Source organism: Anomaloglossus baeobatrachus, chromosome 5 (genome assembly GCF_048569485.1).
Source record: "Anomaloglossus baeobatrachus isolate aAnoBae1 chromosome 5, aAnoBae1.hap1, whole genome shotgun sequence".
NCBI lineage: Eukaryota > Metazoa > Chordata > Amphibia > Anura > Aromobatidae > Anomaloglossus > Anomaloglossus baeobatrachus.
Window position 1 is genome coordinate 291,582,133 of NC_134357.1, and position 20,501 is coordinate 291,602,633.

Genomic DNA, 20,501 nt, shown 5'->3' on the forward strand with positions numbered 1-20,501 from the left:
CACCTTTGAGGGTGTTTTCTAGGTGTTTTACTGTGTTTGTGATTGCCTGCCATTGTTTCCTATGGGCTCGAGTTCGGTTCGTCGAACGTTCGACGAGCCGAACTCGAGCCAGACCCCCCGTTCGGCGAACCGCCTCGAGCCGAACCGGGACCGGTTCGCTCATCTCTACTGTCCACGAATGGCTTTACATGTATGAAGATCCTAAAATCAAATATAAAACTAAATAGTTAATACCCTGTTTTTCTATAAATAAACCCTCCCCCAAAAATAATCCCTAGCTTGATATCTAGGGATTTTGTGAGTAGGCTTTAAATATAAGACCTACTCCAAAAATAAGCCCTAGTTAGTCAGCGCCTCCAGTACTAGGTTATGTCATGTGATGCTAGGTTATGTCACTAACATCACGGAGACATAACCTAATGTTGGAGGCACTTGAATAAGCATAATGTAGCTCCTAAATTGTCCTTGCGCTTCCTCCCACCATGGCAGGGTAAAATTTGCTCACCTGCTCTGGAGTACCGCCTCATGAGTGTTGTCACCTGGTTGCTGCTTTCTGGCCACTACTACACTATGATGTTTGCTTGGTTGCCGCTCCCGAGTCTCACCTCTCAAATTCTGCCTCTTGGATCCCAGCCGCTACTGCGCTATGGTGTGGGCTTGGGTGCTGCTCCAGGAACCCAGCTCTTGCCTCCCGAGTGCTGCCTCTTGGGTCTCGCCTCCCGGATGGCCCTGTTCGCTCCTGCAGAAACAGCCACATGTGATGTCACAACCACCGCCCCCGAGTCCCGCTCCAGATTCCCGTTTTCTGTCCCCTCCCAGCTGCATAGAGAAGAAGAGTGCCACTGCCAAACAAAGTGTTTTGAGAGTGCCAGTAAATGTTACCATAAGGGACACTGAAACTGCACCAGCAATTGGGAATGTAAGTTAGGGTTAAACTCTAAACTCTAAAGCATTAATGTGTGATTGTTGTTCATGGAAAAAAAGTAAGCCCTAGCCCTTTTTTTGGAAATGAAAATAATATAAGACCCTGTCTTATTTTTGGAAAAACACAGTATATATAATAGTGTCTGTCGACCAATGTCCAATGAAAATCAAGATAGTTTCTAGCAGAAATCTTTCTTAAGGATGAGTTTTCCTATTCTGGTGGGGATGATGTTCCTCGTTTTGTAGCGTCTTGGCTTAACTAGTATAGGAAGAAAAGCTATTAAATCCATTATGGCACCCATTTTAGTCTATGGGACCCTACAGTGCAGCACCTCTGTTCATGTGGTAGCATTTTGCCTTTAATGGCATAGAAAGCGATCTTCCCTTAGAGGAAAAATATTTTCTAGGATAGCTTATCTCTATATTGTTAATGTACTGAGGCACCGTATGGCAGCACACTGCCAACCACTACGTATGGCACTGCAGGGACTCAGAGTGCCTCTATGTAACCTCCGTGTACATGGCTCTGTCATGTGCATGAGGCCTTATGTCTAATAATTTGGAAGACTGCCCTGCTTTTAAAAAATTGTCACATATTTCTAGTCATTCCCTCTTGTTTTTGTTTTTCTACAGAGCTGAAGATGATAAGAAGTTACCCTTACAGTCCAGCTAAAGAGATTTACAGAAAAGATCAGATCTGCCCAATCCGACACTATTATGTCAGCAATCCAAAACCAGCAATCAATACGGGGGAACATAAATATGTTTATAATGATCCTATGTAGTTGAGAGAAACATGGCATCTCTTAACACAATGCGTGGTCATGTATATTGTGAATAGTGACATTTTATTTTCTTCTAGCATTATTTCCTAGTACTCTATAGAAAAGATTTTACAAAAGCTTAAGGGGATCTGCAAGACTGCCTGGCATCCATAGCTTATTTTAAGGGGATTAGATTGTATCCTTGCTTTAAAAGAAACTTTAAGTGCAATATCTGTCTTAAAACTATGCAAATAATGCCTTACGTTGACATATATTTAGCTAAATATCTAAAAGGCATAATAGTGAGCAGATTGCAGTGCTAGCCCCGTCGTTGATGCTTCCATACAATTGGATGGGCTAGGTGAGCTTTGTAAAGTTTACTACCCTCTAAGGAATATAACACGCTACGACAAGGCCTTGTGTTTCCACATGTCCTCAGCACCTCCTGTACCTTCAATCATTTACACTGCTCTACACGTCGTACAATGCTGCATGACTATGCTGAATGTTGCTTATGGGACCTTCACATTTTCTGGAAAACTGCCCATGGTCGTTGATGCTCAAGAGACACTTTGGCTGAAGCTTTACACCAATGATCTTTGCATGAAAAGACTTCACCATATTAATTTTGGGTGTCTGGGGGATGAGTTGACAGATATGTGTCATATTGATGGAAATGTTATAAAAAAAATATTGGAAAATCTAGTCATATACACATCTGTCAAGGTTATTTGATAGCCCCATATATATTACATTATCTACTATCTTCTAACTGTTGTAACCCGTAGTTATTACTGCATGGAGTAACAAGTAGAGATGAGCAAACCCTTGGCAGTTCAGTTCGAAGGGCACAGTCAAACCTTAGAAAAGGTTCGCTTTGTGACCCTGACTTGATCCGAACCTTAATGGAATTCAGTAATTGGGCAGTTTGTGTCTCCACCTACATACTGCCAGCCATAAGCAGAACACTTCTGGGAGAGGGTGGGTGGGGTTTTTCAAAATTGTTTTGTTTTCTGTGTGCACATTACATCAGATCACGCTGATTTTACCCCTAGTGCAAGCCGTTCAAACACTGCACCGGGTCGCACAGGGCTGAGCATCACTCATACCCAAGCACAGCGCTGCTCACTTGAGTGGTTTGCACTCGTAACTGACTTGAACTTCGAACCCGAACTTTGGAATTTTTTTTGGTAGTCGGTCTCTGAACCCGAAATTCGAACCTCAAACCTCAGGTTCTATCATCTCTAGTAATAAGGTGTTTACAACTTGTATGTGCTTGGTTATAATCCCACCTTTACTCCAGTCACCCAATTATAAAGGACCTTCTCTTCTAAGTGGTGCTGGTCCAGTGATTCTGAACGGTCTATCTAGTCCAAAATTCCACTCCCCTGTAGTAGTAATGCAAAATTTGCTTTCAACGAACTGGGCGTATACTATAGAACTTGTCACCAGGGGTGGCCATGGTATAATTAGCCAGCATCAGAGGAGATACAGCAAACACCTAGAGAGTAAAGGCAACTTTACACGCAGAGATACATTTTTGGCAGATCTGTGGTTGCAGTGAAATCATGGACATATTGTTCCATTTGTACACAGCCACAAACCTGGCACTGATTGTCCACAATTTCACTGCAACCACAGATCTGCTGCAGATTTATCTCTGTGTGTGACAGGGCCTTAAGTCTTTTATATATGCCCAGTTGGTTGAAGGCATACGTTAAGTCTGTATTACCAGAGCCATAACTTTGGATTAGAAGGGCATAGAAGAAAAAAAAAAACTATTCCAGAATCACTGGAGTAGCTCCAAAACCTCCCTAAAATTTACTAAAAAGTCCTCATTTAGTGCCTATTACAGGTCTCGCCATGTCCCCAATTGGTTACATGAGAGTAGTACCAATGAACAGAAGTTGCCATTTTTATAGTTAGGTAAACAGAAGGTAATTCACATTGCTAAGAATTGATCTGAACAGCCTGAGATGAGTGTTTTCTTAATTCCGAAAATTTTAAAAGCCAAAAATTGACAGTCTCCTTTTTAGTTTAAAGGGTTCTCTGCAAAAATTCCATGTAGTATACAATACATTAGCTGCACAATTTACATGACTCCATATTGGCCTTCCCTTTTTATACCAAGGTGTGATAAAATTCCACTCAGACAAAGTTAGATTGCAAGCTCTGCAGGTTCAAGTGGGAACTTCTCTTATGGGTAGTCTGCCTAACTTGAGATACATCATGTGTTTTCCTCACCAGGATACAGAGGGAACAACTGGGTGCCATCTTTAAGATGATGGAAAGCAATCAAGAAACCTTTGGAACAATGTCAGAAGGAGAAATGAAGGAGCAGCTGAAACTATACAATATGTAGTGCCCTCTGTTGATTGAATCAATATTACACCAGTTTAGGGACATTTTATGTTTTTCATAGAGAGTGTTGTGAAGATTTAGGGATACCACGGGGATAAACTAGAACGGGACATGCAGTGATATGTCCCACAACGCAGCCAGCAGATGGAGCCTTGGCACATTGGATGCCTAGTGCAATATCCCCAGGTCTATAGGAACGTGCTCCATTTCTCTTGTTATAGAGTGATATGTCATGAAATCAACGTCACTACATTCTCCAGATGTGTTATTGGGAGACAGATAAGGCTGATCAATAATTAATCCAAAGTAAATGTTAAAAAGAGGTCTCTCATTTTCATTTACAGCTTATCAAATAGCTTTAGTAGAAAGTTGGTACCCAAGAGCAAATTTCATGGAGCAGATACAATCCATGCCCATCTCATTCATGGGTCCACTGTATATAAGAAGTGTGGTTCTTACAGCTGAGGACATTTTGGGGGACCCAAATTACTTGTTTACTCAGGAAAGTTGTGTCCCCAGGTACAGTTATTTGTATGACAAATAAACCATTCTTTAGTCACTCTTCCCAGGTCCAGCACTGCGTCTACACCAGTGCTTCTGATGTATATTGTTGTTTGTAATGCTCACTATGTCAACGGCGCTATAGCCAATCATTGATTTCAGCGGTTTTGCCCATGTGGACAACATGAGCTGGTTGGCTGCAGTGCAGTAGACGTAAACCATTAGCAGTAGCAATAGAGGCAGCTCTGGACCTGGGGACGGGGATTAAAGCACCGACTGTTTTTTCTCCCCCTTCAGACTGGGCTTGAGAACATAAGCTAACAGAAAATGGAAAACCCCCTTATATTCAAGGGGTGTGAAAAATGAGAAAAAGCATTTTGTCTTTCATTGATGAACAGTGTTACTCTTGTCCATTAACTGTGTGTAGTAGAACAGCTCAGCTACATTCATTTTAATGGGGGATGGGCTGCAATACAAGACACAACCCTTGGACACCGAGGGTGGGGCACCGTCTCTGGAAAAGGTAACTCATCCTAACTTTGTTCAGTCTCACTTTAACTTTTTAGAATGCTTAATTTGATTAAAGTGATTGTCAACTACTTTATAACCCATTATCAATAGGCAAAGGTTGGTGAGAAAAATGAAGAAAAAAAACAAAAAACAAACCTGATACCTCCTTTAAATGTCACTTAAAGATATTATTTATAGATATCCAGACACCTCAAAGTAAATGTGTGTGTGTGTGTGTATATATATATATATATATATATATATATACATATACACACACACAATATACAGTATATATATAGATATGGAAAAAGTAATACAAATATAAAATAATAAAAAAAATAAACATATGTGTGTATATATATATATATATATATGTATATATATATATTTACATATATATATGTGTGTATATATATATATATATATGTATATATATATATATATATATATATGATCCACAAGGTAGAGATGAACAGGTCGCACTCCAATGGTCAAATAAAGAATTTCTTTTATTCCACGATCACATCAGGGTACAGGTAGTGAGGGAGGATGAGGGTGTGCCACGTCGGACGACGGCAGCCGTTTCGCAAGTAACCTTGCTTCTACGGGTCCAGTGCATGCAAAGGTGCTGCATCCGCCCTTAAATAACAGGTGAAACAGATGCAGCGTCCTTGCGTGAGTGTAGTGCCAATTAAAAACATATACCAGCTGTACAAACATCAGATTCACATAGAAACTTATTATATATCAATTCCAGAATGGATTATAAAGTTTCATTATGTACATGGGTAAGGTTAGAGTAAAGAATTGATTTAAATACAATGCTCATTATAGTCTATCAAAAGACATCGCAAAATACAATATGCAAAGCAGGCTTAAGGAAGAAAAAAAAAAAAAAAAAAACAAAAAAAAAAAAAAAAACAGCATTATAAGAACACTGACAAGTCATTTTTATCATTAAGGCCAAGGGGACCGAGAGCATTTAAGTCTATAATCAGTCTTGATTCTTTTCTAAGTAAAGAACGATGCATATCACCACCTGTGGGACAGGGATTAATTTTTATTATGCCTGCAAATTTTAAAAGGCGTGGATTACCTCCATGATATTCCTGCATGTGGGCAATTAAACGTGGAGAACCTATCCCAGAGGTTATAGACTTAAAATGCTCCCGAAAACGAACATATAAAGGCCGAATTGTTTTACCTATATAGTATCTTTGGCAAGGACAAAAAATAACATATACCAAGTAGTTAGATTTGCAAGTAATCAGATCTTTTATTTTAAATAGCTCTGTACCAATTTTTAAAGTGTCTCCTATACAGTGATATTCACAAAAGGGGCAGCCACCGCACCTATAGTTTCCCTTGATTTTATTTCGATCCAACCACGTACCTAGTTTAGGGGTAGTAATACGATTATTAACAAGGATATCTCCTATGTTTTTACACCTCCTATATGAAATCAAAGGTCCCTCATTTGCCATTTCACAAAGATCCTTATCTTTATTAATTAAATGCCAGTGTTTTTTGATGCTTGATTTTATTGCATCATACATAGAATTAAATTTAAAATTAAAAACGCATCTATTTATACTTTCAGTTTTCGTTTCTTTCAAGATGGTATCTATGTTTTTGTTTTTATTCTCACTTTTATTGTTAGGTTCTTTATTTTTATTCTTATTTTTATTCTTGGGATCATGATTCAAAGATTTGTCAAGGGCAGAATTGATGACTGATATCGGATATCCTCGTTCTAATAGACGTTTTTTTAGATCTAACGCTTGATGCAGAAAGGTCTCAGGATTATTGTGCACTCTTTTTAGGCGCAAAAATTGTCCATATGGAAGGGCTTTCTTCGTATGGGAGGGATGCGCACTATTAAAATGAAGCAGATTGTTCACTGCAGTAGGTTTTCTATATACCTGTCTGTCAATAATGCCATCAGATATATTGAGTGTAACATCCAAAAAATCTAGTTTTTGATTACCAAAAATATGCGTGAAATACATGTTATAAAAATAGATGCGTTTTTAATTTTAAATTTAATTATTATTATTATTTTTTGTCCTTGCCAAAGATATTATATAGGTAAAACAATTCGGCCTTTATATGTTCGTTTTCGGGAGCATTTTAAGTCTATAACCTCTGGGATAGGTTCTCCACGTTTAATTGCCCATATGCAGGAATATCATGGAGGTAATCCACGCCTTTTAAAATTTGCAGGCATAATAAAAATTAATCCCTGTCCCACAGGTGGTGATATGCATCGTTCTTTACTTAGAAAAGAATCAAGACTGATTATAGACTTAAATGCTCTCGGTCCCCTTGGCCTTAATGATAAAAATGACTTGTCAGTGTTCTTATAATGCTGGTTTTTTTTTTTTTTTTTTTTTTTTTTTTTTTTTCTTCCTTAAGCCTGCTTTGCATATTGTATTTTGCGATGTCTTTTGATAGACTATAATGAGCATTGTATTTAAATCAATTCTTTACTCTAACCTTACCCATGTACATAATGAAACTTTATAATCCATTCTGGAATTGATATATAATAAGTTTCTATGTGAATCTGATGTTTGTACAGCTGGTATATGTTTTTAATTGGCACTACACTCACGCAAGGACGCTGCATCTGTTTCACCTGTTATTTAAGGGCGGATGCAGCACCTTTGCATGCACTGGACCCGTAGAAGCAAGGTTACTTGCGAAACGGCTGCCGTCGTCCGACGTGGCACACCCTCATCCTCCCTCACTACCTGTACCCTGATGTGATCGTGGAATAAAAGAAATTCTTTATTTGACCATTGGAGTGCGACCTGTTCATCTCTACCTTGTGGATCTTGTATCGTCTTTGCTTTGGGACACGCACCCAGGTCTCCACCTGCACGGAAGCGCAGCTTTGTCAGCCTCAAAGGGGATCAGCGGTGCCCGGTATCCTCCACCCAGCTTTATATATATATATATATATATATATATATATATATATATACATATATACTGTATAGATACTGCCCAGTGCATGCCTTCTCTCAGTGAATCACCTCACACTAAACACAGTATCTCACTGTCCTAAGCAATAGTATTTTGTGCTTTATTATCACTACTGCTGTGTTATGAAGATGATTATTTTGTATATATCCTGATTTTTGGTATTCTATCTATATATAGTTTGTCTTTTTTTCTCCTCCATTGATTTTATGTACAGTTCTCACAGCATTAGACCTGATGGAGTCAACGTAGTCTGTACTATATGAAATGAATGGCGTATGTGCTTCTCTTCATATGGACCTAGGACATTTTTCAGGCTGTCCAGACAGCTCAGAGGTTTCTTCTTTAACATTTCTTATCATTTCTAATAAAATATTTTGCAAGCCTTATGTTTTTGTGTTTGCCTTTATGTGATGATTAGACATGCTTATTCCGGCGTATTCTTACAGACAGTAGGGTAGAGTTATCCAGAGCTGTAACTAGGATTCCATTCACCAGGACAAAGGGTTCAATTTACTGCCCGCACCCTGAATCTAAATAATGTCTTGATGGTGTGGACCCCCTCAAAATTCAGCACCCTGTTCAAATGCCACAGTTGTCCTTCCTCTCCCGTTCCTCCTCAGCTATGCCCAGTGATTCAATTATATTGAGAAATGTGAATGGTAAATTGCTGTTTTAATACGGTATATCATTTATATGACATGGACGGTAATGTGAACGTATGGAATAACTTTTAAAAAGTATTGGTTTATTTTTGGGATGTACCGTATGTGTGACGCCCTGGACAAGCCAGGGGTCACAGGTAACTACATCACCACACCCTACACCCCGGTTAGGTACACCAGAGCTAAACCCAAAAATCCTTGTTGCCTTCCTCCAGGGGCTGATGTTCACACCAGGGGGTGGGCCAGGCGGTTGGTCCCGCCCACCGAGGAGTTCACAGTCCTGGAGGCGGGAAAAGTAAAGAGTTGAGTTTGGACAGTGGAAGTGAGAGGAAGGAAAAAGTGGCAAGAGAGCAGCAAACTGAGAGCATCCGGGTGTGTGCCCCGGACGGAGACAGCAAGGTTAGCAGACGGTGGTGACCGTCTGCAGGAGTGGCTGATCGGAGTTGCCGAAAGGACCGTGGACGGGTGGTGGCCCGGCGGTACCGGACTGGTACACAAAGAGAGGCCAGCACCATTGGCAGGGGCCTTTCGGACCCCGGCAAGGCTTGGAGTCGCCGTGAATTTGCCAAATCCGTCAGTGAAGGGGACCTCCGGGTTTCCAAACAACTAAGTCCCGATTGAAGGCAAAAGTCCAACCGTATGAGAGAGACACCGCCACCGCCAACGTACCAGTTTCTCAGGGCCAGCGCCTGCGGGCAAAGAGGTGCTCCTCCTGCCCATACCCAAGCCGGGGAGCGGGTTACCGGTGGGAACCCATTGGAACCAACAGAAGTACTAGGTGCAGGGAAAGAGACAGTCACCGTTAACTACTGGGGAAAAGCAACAGCAGCCATCCGTGGGAACTGTCTTTCCAGCCGTGTGTTTTACCGTGAACTGTGTCAACGTCTCAGGCTGAGTGAGTACCACAGTGCCGTACGGTACAGGGCTGCCCCCGCGTCCCTGCACCTCACCAGGCCCCATAACCCGCCTGCCATCCCGTCCTACCACATCACCGGGCCCCGGGACCACCAACCCCCTACCCACGGAGGAGAGGACTAACAACTTAGCTGCTCCAGTCACCGCTCCCGGGATCCCCGTTCAGAGCAGCGGTGGTGTCACTAAAATCACCCACGGCGTCACGGACAATAACCAAATCCCCACCACCAAAACAACGCCCCTTTCACTCACGGGCGAGGAGCGCCGCTTGAGACCCCGGGATCCGGCCCACTGCTCGAGCCACCACAGAGTAGCAGCAGCCGGACCCGAGCAGTGGGTGAGCGCAGCGTTGCCATCCTCCTCCCCGCCCACGACATGAGTTTTTCCATACATTTCTAATAAGAAAAAGAATATATTTTTTATGTCTGAGATTGAGAATACAAATGTAATCAATGCAATCAGTCAAATACACCTGTATAATGGAAATAATCAGCATGTAAAGATGGGCAAGTTCAATAATGGTCCTTATTCATAGAGCTATAAAGAGAGGACACCAATAGAATTGCAGCTTTTCCACTGCAGGTTGGAGAGTAATGCCAAAAAAGTAAACTAAAAAAAAATCCATTACAAGTAAACAGCTGCACTCTGAAACACTAAGGGATGCAGACATTGAATACAGGAATTTGAACATGCATTACTGCTAAGTAAATAAATTAAATAATTTAGACACTTAGCACATAAAAAAGCCAGTTTTATATGAGCCCAGCAGCCAGCATCAAGGTGTATCTCTTTTTCCTGGGTCCCTACTTAATACCTCTACCTGTTCTGAAAAAGCCTACAAATTTAAGGGAGGGTATAATAGGAAATTAAATATCACCTTAAGCTGGTGGGAAAGGCCTTCTCAGTCAGAAGGCATGACCCCATAATCTAAAATAAAAAAAACTGACTGCGCTTCCGAACAGACAAGTGTGAACAGATGCATACTGAACATTTGTTAGAGTATGTTCCGTATGTACCTGTTTACACTTGTCTGTTAGGAAGAGCCCTAAGTTTTTTCATTTAAAGAAATCCATACTATAAGAGACCATTCACAGCATCTTACATATGAAATTAATCTACATAATTGTGGGCAACGTTTTAGAAACGTGGTATTTCAGTGGGATGGCATTTATAATTCCCCATGCTAAAAGCCTGATAAGATGGGGTTGTTAAACAACCAAATAAGTTGAATACTTGACCAGGAGTGATGGTGGTCTTGTGGCACCCCAGTGGTCATGGGATATACAGTGGTGTTGTTCTCCTCACCAGAGGGCAATGCTATGCCTGGAAGCAGCAGGGAGATCTCTATGTCAGGTACCATCACACACAACACTTCCCAATCCAGGCCAGAAGGGGTAGCTCAAGTCCTGTTTGGGGCGAGCTTCCCTGTGCATTCTGGGCTGGGGAGGGGTTAGAGAGGGGAACAGGAAGAGAGACCTCAGAACTCGAGTAGCATGGAAAGAGAATGGTCGCTGTTAGAGAGCTGTCCGCAAGCTTTCCAGGACCGAGTGCTGAATCAGAACACCGGGGTCCTTGCCTGTTGGTTGCTAATGGCCCAGCAGTAAAACCCAGACAGCGGGAGATTCCACATCACCTAGCTCACCAGAGACTCACATGGCCCACTAGCACCATAGAGCATGGGGTCGCAGAAATACAAGTGGGCCCTGTATCTGGCTCATGCTGCCCACCACAAGGGAGAAGGGAAATCACATCTAGGAAGAGGGACGCTGTGCTGCTTCAGGCCACAGCGACCAATACTCAGCACGCAACAAGGAAGACCTCCAACTCACCTGACAAAGAGAGATTCCTCACTGGTTCCCGGCTGACCGGACCACTGTAACCTGGGACTATAAAATCTGACCAGTAAAAGGTAAAGTAAACTACCGGCCTGTGTTGTCCAGTTACTGTCGGCGTCCTCAGCCCCGCTCCCCAGTGTACAACACCATAGACTACCCCCCCATCATCCTCCCCAGGGCCCGCTCCACGTGTGGGGAGCAGAACCATCTTTGCTGTGACACCACCAGCCCTGGAGGACATCACCCACAGCAGCGGCTAATCCCTGGCAGCATACCACAGGTGGAGTCACGAGACAAACTACCATTCCATCATCCAATCCTCCCCCCTTTTATTGTACACCTCGGGGCCACGAAACCAGGCAAGGGCCACCCGTGACATCCCCAGACCCGCCATCACCGGCCCGGAGACGAGTACGTTTAACCCCTTGCCCCGTGGGTGCTACAGTCTCAATGCTGAGCTATATGTGAGTATCCTACAAGATGAAATACTTGACCATACTTATATAAACAGTTGATAATATGTATGAAGAGTTAAAGCACTCACAGGACATAAATATAAATGCAGATATACTATGAAATATAGTGCAGAGAAAATGTCTGTGTGGATAATAAATATCTAGCTCAGTACAAAAACATTTATAAATCCCACAACACAAACGTTTTGCACAAATTGAGTCAAGTTCAAAAAAGTGACAAATTAATTTTTATTGATAAATACACAGTATGGATAAAGATTAAAAGGGGGAGGGAAACCACTAGGTTTCGCCAAAGGCAATGGCAGCAGGTGATGCATACATTGCACTGTATAATAAAAGATATATATAACCCCTAATGTGCAAAAGGAAGAATAATTACTTAACTATTGTTCACAAATAAGTGTAGATGCTAGTGAGTTGATGGTAACCCAACCCATATACTACACCAAAGTGGTGGTGGGTGTACTAGTAGGATTAAATGACAAGTGTCAATTGCAAAAACACACACAGCATAGAATATGAGAGGGGGAGGGCACTGAACAAATCCGCACCATTCGCTATGCAAACAACTATTATCTGGATGAATGCAGTAAGTAAGACTACAAAGAGATGTGCTGGATGTACATACAAACAGTAGGCAGAGGACTCACCTTCCGCAAACCAGCTCATATTTAAACAGTCGTAGCATCAAAAATTTGTAAGTGTATATCAATATGGCTCTGGGATATGCTAATATGGACACTCAAAAGAGACTCAGTACAAAAAAAAACCAAAGTACAATAAAAACACATAAATCCTATGTAAGAAATTGTACACTATGAGTCATACAATCTTTATTTTTCAATTGCAAAGTCTTTATTTTTTTGGCTATGTTATTGTTTGCTACACTTTGGCTGAAAATAAATGTCTCACGTTTTATATTTCCGTCAGTACCACTACCATGCCGCCAGCGTCGGACTGGCTACCAGAGGAAATTCCAGTAATGCCAGGCCTGGATTCAGGTACCTGCATTGCAGGGCGGAGCTCTCACCTGAGCTCCAGAGTGCAGCCTAGACTGTACCGCTAGCGCCGAGTGATTGATTTCCCAGTTTCCTGGTTCCCGAGCTTGCGGTTCAGTTCATGACAGCTGCAGACAGACTGGGCTGATCTCCGGAATTCAGGTGAGAGCACCTAGTCCAGGTCCAGAAATGATCCTTGGAGTAACAGTACCAGGCATTATTATTATTTATTATTATAGCACCATTTATTCCATGGTGCTTTACAAGTGAAAAGGGTAGACATAAAAAGTAGTACAACAATCATTAACAGTACAAAACAGACTGGTACAGGAGGAGAGAGGACCCAGCCCGTGAGGGCTCACAGTCTACAGGGGATGGACGAGGATACAACAGGTGAGGACAGAGCTGGTTGCGCAGTGGTGTACTGGACTGAGGGTTACTGTAGGTTGTAGGCATAGCAGCATAGGAGCAGATGGCGTTGTTGAATGAGGTAGTTGTGGCGGTCATGGAGATGGCCAAAACAAGGGCCCCGTGTCGTGGGGTGCCAGGGATGCGGTTCAACACTCCCTGCAAAAAATGACTTCAGATGACAAAATGGAGACTTACTTCACTGTCTTTGAATGGGCAACCCAAAAGGAGAAGCTCCCCGCGGAAGAATCAAGTTAATGTACTTGCACCCTACCCTGTAGGAGAGTCTCAAAAAGTTTACCATGATCTTAATGAGCAAGTTGTGCAAGACTATGCCATGCTGAAATCTGAAATTCTTGCTCGCTTCAGGGTTATGGCAGCTGTGTGGGCCAAAAGAGTCCGGTCCTGGGAGTACCAGTCTAATATTTCTTTCCAGTCCAAAATGTTCGACCTGTTCCATCTGGTAACAAAGTATCTGTATCCTGATGTCTGCACGTTGGCACAGATTGATGAGAGGGTGGTCGTAGATCTTTTTTTCCTGGGCTCTTCCCAGTAAATTGCAGTGTTGAGTTGGTCATAGCGACCCCCGGAGCACAGATCATCATCTAGTGGAGTTGGTGGAGAGATTTACTGGAATGGAAGGAAATCTCCAGGGTGCTCCCACCAACCCATCCGTCACCGGGAGCCATCGACACTGCTGTATATACATCACAGGACATATGAGGGCTACAGTATATACATCACAGGAAGAGCTGGGGACAAATACATTACAGGAGAGACTGGGGGCAAATACATCATGGGGAGACTGGGGGCACCGACATCACTAGGATGCACAGACATTGCTAGGGGCATAAACATCACTAAGGGGCAAAAACATCACTGGGGAGACTGGGGGGCATAGACATCATGGTGGCATACATGTTACTGGGGGCATACACATTACAGAGTACATACACGTTACTGGGGGAAAACACATTGCTGGATCCAGTTGGGGCATGCACAATATTAGGGCCAGTGGGGGCATACAAATTATTGGGGCTAATGGGGGGCATACACATTACTGGGCCCAGTGGGAGGTGTGCACGTAACTAGGGATGCTGGGGGCTTATATATTACTGGGGCCAATAAGGGGCATATACAATACTCAGGCCAGTGGGGGGCATACACAATACTGGGGCCAGTGGGTGGTGCATACACATGACTGTGGTCAGTGGGGGGGTGCATATGCAGCGCCCCACGGGGCAGGTGGCTATCCTGCTCGTTGCTGAGCCGTTGAGGGTCGGGTCAGGCGATGTCACGGGGGGCCTTGCCTGATTCTGTTACCCTGAGGTGTGCAGTAAATGGAGGGGAAAGCGGGGTTTTGGGGAAAGTTTGTTGTGACGCCACCTGTGTTACGCGGCCAGGGAGTAGCCGTCACTGCAGAATTCCTCGCCGGGGCAGGTGTTATGGCAGTTGGGATGGTGCCTCTCCCCAAAGGCGGAGTGGGCCCCGGGTGAATGATGAGGGTTTTAATGGCCGTTGGCACTTAAGCGTTGGGCGGCGACGCTGGTAAGGACTAGAGATGAGCGATGTTCGATTTGAACCGTTCGCCAATTTCAAATTCGAGTGATTTTGGGCGGTGTTCGAGTCGTTCGACGAACTCGAATGATTTGCTTCAAGTTTGGCAGTTCGAGTTACCGTTCGATAACGGTTCGATCACCAAAAGCGTGGCTTTTCACAGTAAGGCTATGTGCGCACGTTGTGGATTTGCATGCGTCCTGCATCCCCAGCACAATCCCTCTCTCTTTCCTACTCACTAATCACGGGCGCGGAACTGCACGGCTGTCACAAAGCTCCAGCGGCTTTTCTTCTTTTGAAAATGGCTGCCGCTCATTATTCAATCTGGTATTCACTGCTTTCCCCACCCACAGGCGCCCATGATTGGTTGCAGTGAGACACGCCCCCACGCTGAGTGACAGCTGTCTCACTGCAACCAATCACTGCCGCCGGCGTGCGGGTCTATATCGTGCAGTAAAATAAATAAATAAATAATAAAAAAAATAAAAAAACCTGCAGTCCCCCCAATTTTGATACCAGCCAAGATAAAGCCATACGGCTGGAGGCTGGTATTGTCAGGATGGGGAGCACCACGTTATGGGGAGCCCAGCACCCTAACAATATCAGCCAGCAGCCGCCCAGAATTGCCGCATCCATTAGATGCGACAGTCCCGGAACTCTACCCGGCTCATCCCGAATTGTCTTGATGCGGTGGCAATCGGGGTAATAAGGTTAGGTTAATCATGACAGGTGTCTCCCCGAGATTCCTTCCATGATTAACGTGTAAGTGAAAGTAAATGAACACACACAACGAAAAATCCTTTATTTGGAATAGAAGACAAAAAAACCCCTCATTTACCTCTTTATTAATCCCCAAACAGACATCCAGGTCCAAAGTAATCCACACAACGCTTTCAGCTTTGCTACATGAAGCTAACAGGGAGCGCCATAGAACACGAGCGCTCTGTGTCAGCTCCACGCAACAACTGAAGTGAGCCGCGCTGTCACTGGAGACTTCACTCAGGTAGTGCCTCTGTGTGTCTCTCTCTCTCTTTTTCTCTCTCTCTCGCTTTCGCTCTCTCTCTTTTTATTTCTCTCTCACTCTATCGCTTTTTCTTTCTCTCTCTCTTTTTCTCTCTCTTTCTCATCTTTGTAGCTGAATAATCCACTTCTGGGTTCTCTACTGTAATATAGAGGTCTAGATTACCAAATCTTCCTATGCTTTTCATTACAGGCAGTGGCTCAATGGGTAGAGCTGCCGCCTAAGGAGAATTAGTTCACGATTTCGAGTCCTGGCCGTTCCAGTAAATAATTTAATTTATTTATAATTTTAAATTATAATTATTTATTTATAATTATAATTTAATTATACACTTAGGGAAGGAGCCGGACATCAGCTGTGAGCCACGGGACCCACCTCTAAAATCAGAGCAGTTCATGGAATGAGGCTGCTTTCTCTCTCTTTCTCTCTCTTTTTCTTTCTCTCTTTTTCTCTCTATTTTTCCTCTCTCTTTTTTTCCTCTCTTTTTTTCTCTCTCTCTCCTCTTTGTAGCTGAATAATCCACAACAATCCATAATGAGGCTGCATTGCTCTCTCATCTCTCTCTTCTCTCTCCTCTCTCTTCTCTCTCTCCCTCTCTCTCTCCTCTCTCTCTCCTCTCTCTCTTCTCTCTCTCTCCTCTCTCTCTTCTCCCTCTTTCCTCTCTCTTCTCTCTCTCTCTTTTCTCTCTCTCTTTTCTCTCTCTCCCCCTCTCTTCTCTCTCTCTTTTCTCTCTCTCTGCTCTCTCTTTTCTCTCTCTTTTCTCTCTCTCAGACCTGGCGATGATCAGCTGATGCGGTCACCTGACGAAATCAGCTGACACTATAAGTTGAGCGGTGAGGCCGGCTTTTTACCGCCCGGCCGGCTAAACTATCAGCTGCTGCTGTCGGACATAGTTTTTTTTGCACTGATGCATCAGCTGATTGTATAAAAGCCATTTATACAATCAGCTGCTGTGTCATGTGATTCAGGCCCTTGAACCTGACACATCATCTGATCTCTTTGCCTTCCAGCAAACCGATCAGATGATATTGGTTCCGGATTGGACGGTGCGGGACCCTTGACCCAGGATTACTTCAGAGGGGGGTTCTTTATTTCAATAAAGGTGGAGTGATTAAACTGCACGGGAGCAGCAGCGTCTTCCTCCCATGCAGTGCTGTCTGATGTAGCAGAGCTGCATGGGTTGAAGGAGAAAGAAGACAGAAGACCAGGATTCTGGAGGGGTGAGAGGGAGTAATAAACATGGAGTCTCGAAGTGTGTCTGTGTACTTATTTCTATTAAAGTATTTTTTCTCTCTGTGGTGTCTTATTTTTTTTTTAACCCTTTATTGGAGATTCTTAATGGCCGGGTCAAACTTGCCTGACATTAAGAATCTCTGGCTTAATACTAGCTAGTAAAACAAAGCTAGTATTAGGTGCAGTGTAATCACTCCACCTTTATTGAAATAAAGAACCCCACCTCCGCAGTAATCCTGGGTCAATGGTCTCACGCCGTCCAATCTGGATCCAATATCATCTGATTGGTTTGCTGGGGGGCAAAGCGATCAGATGATGTGTCAGGTTCAAGGGCGTGAATCACATGACAGCAGCTGATTGTATAAACGGCGTTTATACAATCAGCTGATGTATCAGTGTAAAAACCCCCCAAAAAACTACGAGAGAGCTCATTCCGTGAAGCGGCTCATAGATGATGTCCGGCTACTCCCCTCTGTGCATAATTAAAATAATAATATTTTATAATTAATTATAAATAAAGAATAATAATTAATTAATTTAAAATAAAAAAAAATCGTTACCGACACAGCCGGGACTTGAACTCGTGATGGTTATGCTTCTTAGGCGAGCCGCTCTATCCATTCAGCCACTGGCTCCAAAGAGGAATATAGGCAGATTTCGTTATCTTGACTGAAGTCTGAGGTGACAGCTCGATTCTCTTCATGTGCTGCGTGGAGAGGACAAAGATCGCTCCCTGTCATCTTCATGTAGCAGAGCTGATAGTGTCGTGTGGATTATTTCAGACCTGGAGGGGTATTTGGGGATTTTAATAAAATGGTGAAAGAGGATGTTTTTATGTCTTTTATTCCAAATAAAGGATTTTTCGCTGTGTGTGTTTCTTTACTTTCACATTGCACCAGGGCAATTCAGGATGAGCTGGGTGGATTCCCGGGACTGTCACATCTAATGGATGCGGCAATTTCGGGCGGCTGCTGGGTGATATTGTTATGGTGGTGGGCTCCCAATAACGTTGTGCTCTCCATCCTGACAATACCAGCCTCCAGCCGTGTGGTATCAAATATGGGGGGAACCATATTTTTTTTTTTTATTATTTATTTATATTTATTTTACTGCACGATATAGACCCGCCCACCGGCGGCTGTGATTGGTTGCAGTGAGACAGCTGTCACTCATCGTGTGGGCGTGTCTGACTGCAACCAATCATGGGCGCCGGTGTGAGGGGAGAGCACGGAATAACTGATTGAATAATGAAGCAGCAGCCATTTTCAAAAGAGGAAAAGACGCCGCAGATTTGTGACAGCCGTGCAGCGAGGCGCCCGTGATCGGTGAGTAGGAAAGAGAGAGGGATTGTGCTGGGGACGCAGGACGCATGCAGACAGCAACGTGTGCACATAGCCTTACTGCGAAAAGCCACGTTTTTGGTGCTCGAACCGTTCTCGAACGTAACTCAAACTGTCGAGCATTTAGCAAAAAGCTCGAGTTCGTCGAACGTCTCGGACACCCCCCAAAATCACTCGAACATGAAATTGGTGAACCTCGAGCCTCGAGCCTCGAACATCGCTCATCTCTATTAGTTACACCCGATTTTAAAAATGAGTTCTTGGTTCAGGCAGATGACTCGGACATAGGGTTGGGAGCTGTCTTATCTCACACTATAGATGAGGAAATACACCCAGTACTATATTTAAGCAGGAATAAGACTCTGGGGAAAAAAACTACATAATCATAGAGCTGACGTGGATGAAACATAATGAGAAATACGCTGGGGTAACAAGGTGGTTTCTCTCGGTGCAAAATTTTAATTTCTCCATAGAACATAGACCAGGAAGCTGAAAGGTGAATTTATTGTATGATGGCTCAAAGAGCCCAGACCTCCGGTTTGAAGAATAGTGGGAGGATATGATAGATATGAACAGGAATGATACTGGATGGAGTGTATATCTCACCTGCAAAGTTCAGCTACGCAAGATATTAAAAGTCGAGTAGTGTGATCGGTTCAGCAGCTTAGTTGCTGAGCCACTTATTTAATGGTAGTGTCGGGCCGTTTTTTATTGGAGTTGTGTGTACCACTTGGTAGTGGGACGCAGCACTCCCACTCCCACTCCTGTATGGGTGGCATTGGAGGCTTAGCCATCTCAGCTGAGGAAGGTTGCCTCATTACTGGCACACAAAAGGCTGAAGAAACCAGAAGGAAGGGGGCAGCTTCTGGAGTAACATGATGTGTTCCTGAGAAAGTTAGACCTCGTGGCTAAAAGTAAATACCAGCTCCTGGATACTCAAGCGCCACAAACATCCCTGGTAGCATGTGTCAAGAGTATTATGCACTAGTAAGCGCCCAACCAGGCAAGTCTTTATTGCTTTTTCAGCTGTGTTATTGTTTGCTACAGTTTGGCTGAAAATAAAAGCCTCATGTTTCCTTTATATGGGCTGTTTCCATCTGTTTCACTGCCATGCCGCCCTATAATGCCCATACCACATTACGATATATAAAGTGAGCTAGGGAATAGTGCCCATCACATCCATCCACCTGAGAACAATACAGTATGTAAAGTATGCGAAAAGCTTAACGGTTATCGATCGTGGTGCCTGTACCCTGACATGTATTTTGGTGTTCTGCCTTCTTCTTGGGGTGGTGAGTTTGTTACAGGGACATGTCTATAACTATGTCAGTTACCATTCACATCTCTGGACACAGATTGTAAGCAGTGCTTAGTGAAATTGCCCTACCCTGAATATGTGTAACATACCTCACACCCGGGTAGTAGGTGCAGGAGGCACTCAGATTATGACAGTAGAAAAATGGTAGTGGCACTCACCATCCTTAAAAGAGTACGGTAATTTTTTTATTAAATCATTCTTAAAAACATGCTTATGAGAGTTGCAGAGAGCACATGGCCGACAGCCGTTTCATGTTCACAAATCGTACTTCCACAGTTCCCTCCTCTAACGACATTGCTACTGATTCTTCCTTCCACTGTGTCTTATTCATCCTTACTTCCCATTGTAGCCTCATTCAATCTGGCTATTGAGTACCAAAAGTGTGGCCATCCTGATTAAAAATGGAAAACCTCATACCATGTTGTTCCTTGCTTTGTAAAGCCTAATTTTCCCATCAAATTGGATTGGATTTTTTCCCATCAAATTGGATTTTTTTTAAAAAAAAACCCCAATCTTTTAGATGGAAAAATTTAGATTTTTTAAATGCATTTTTTTATCATTCTTCGGCTGAAAACTTTTAAATGTATTGAGCCAATAATTGTGTATACTAAAGGCTGTATATAGCCAGGACAAGATATATTAGTTCCAGCCTGGAGCCATTCATCAGAGTTTACGTACCATTAAATG

General features: G+C 43.2%; 1 protein-coding gene across 3 annotated transcripts in view; it reads left to right on the forward strand.

Moving 5' to 3' along the window:
• The window catches only part of MXRA7 (matrix remodeling associated 7), an 81,520-nt gene extending 76,226 nt beyond the window's left edge, over nt 1–5,294 (forward strand). For 2 of the 3 annotated variants that reach the window (XM_075349558.1, XM_075349557.1), the window contains one exon: nt 1,558–4,024. Coding sequence is in view for 2 of the 3 variants with exons in the window: in XM_075349557.1 (XP_075205672.1) it covers nt 1,558–1,597 (40 nt within the window). In the remaining variant the exon portion in view is untranslated. Of the gene's footprint in view, nt 1–1,557 lie in introns of all 3 variants that reach the window. The other variant, XM_075349556.1, reaches the window with a different exon arrangement.
• The last annotated feature ends 15,207 nt before the right edge of the window (nt 5,295–20,501 follow it).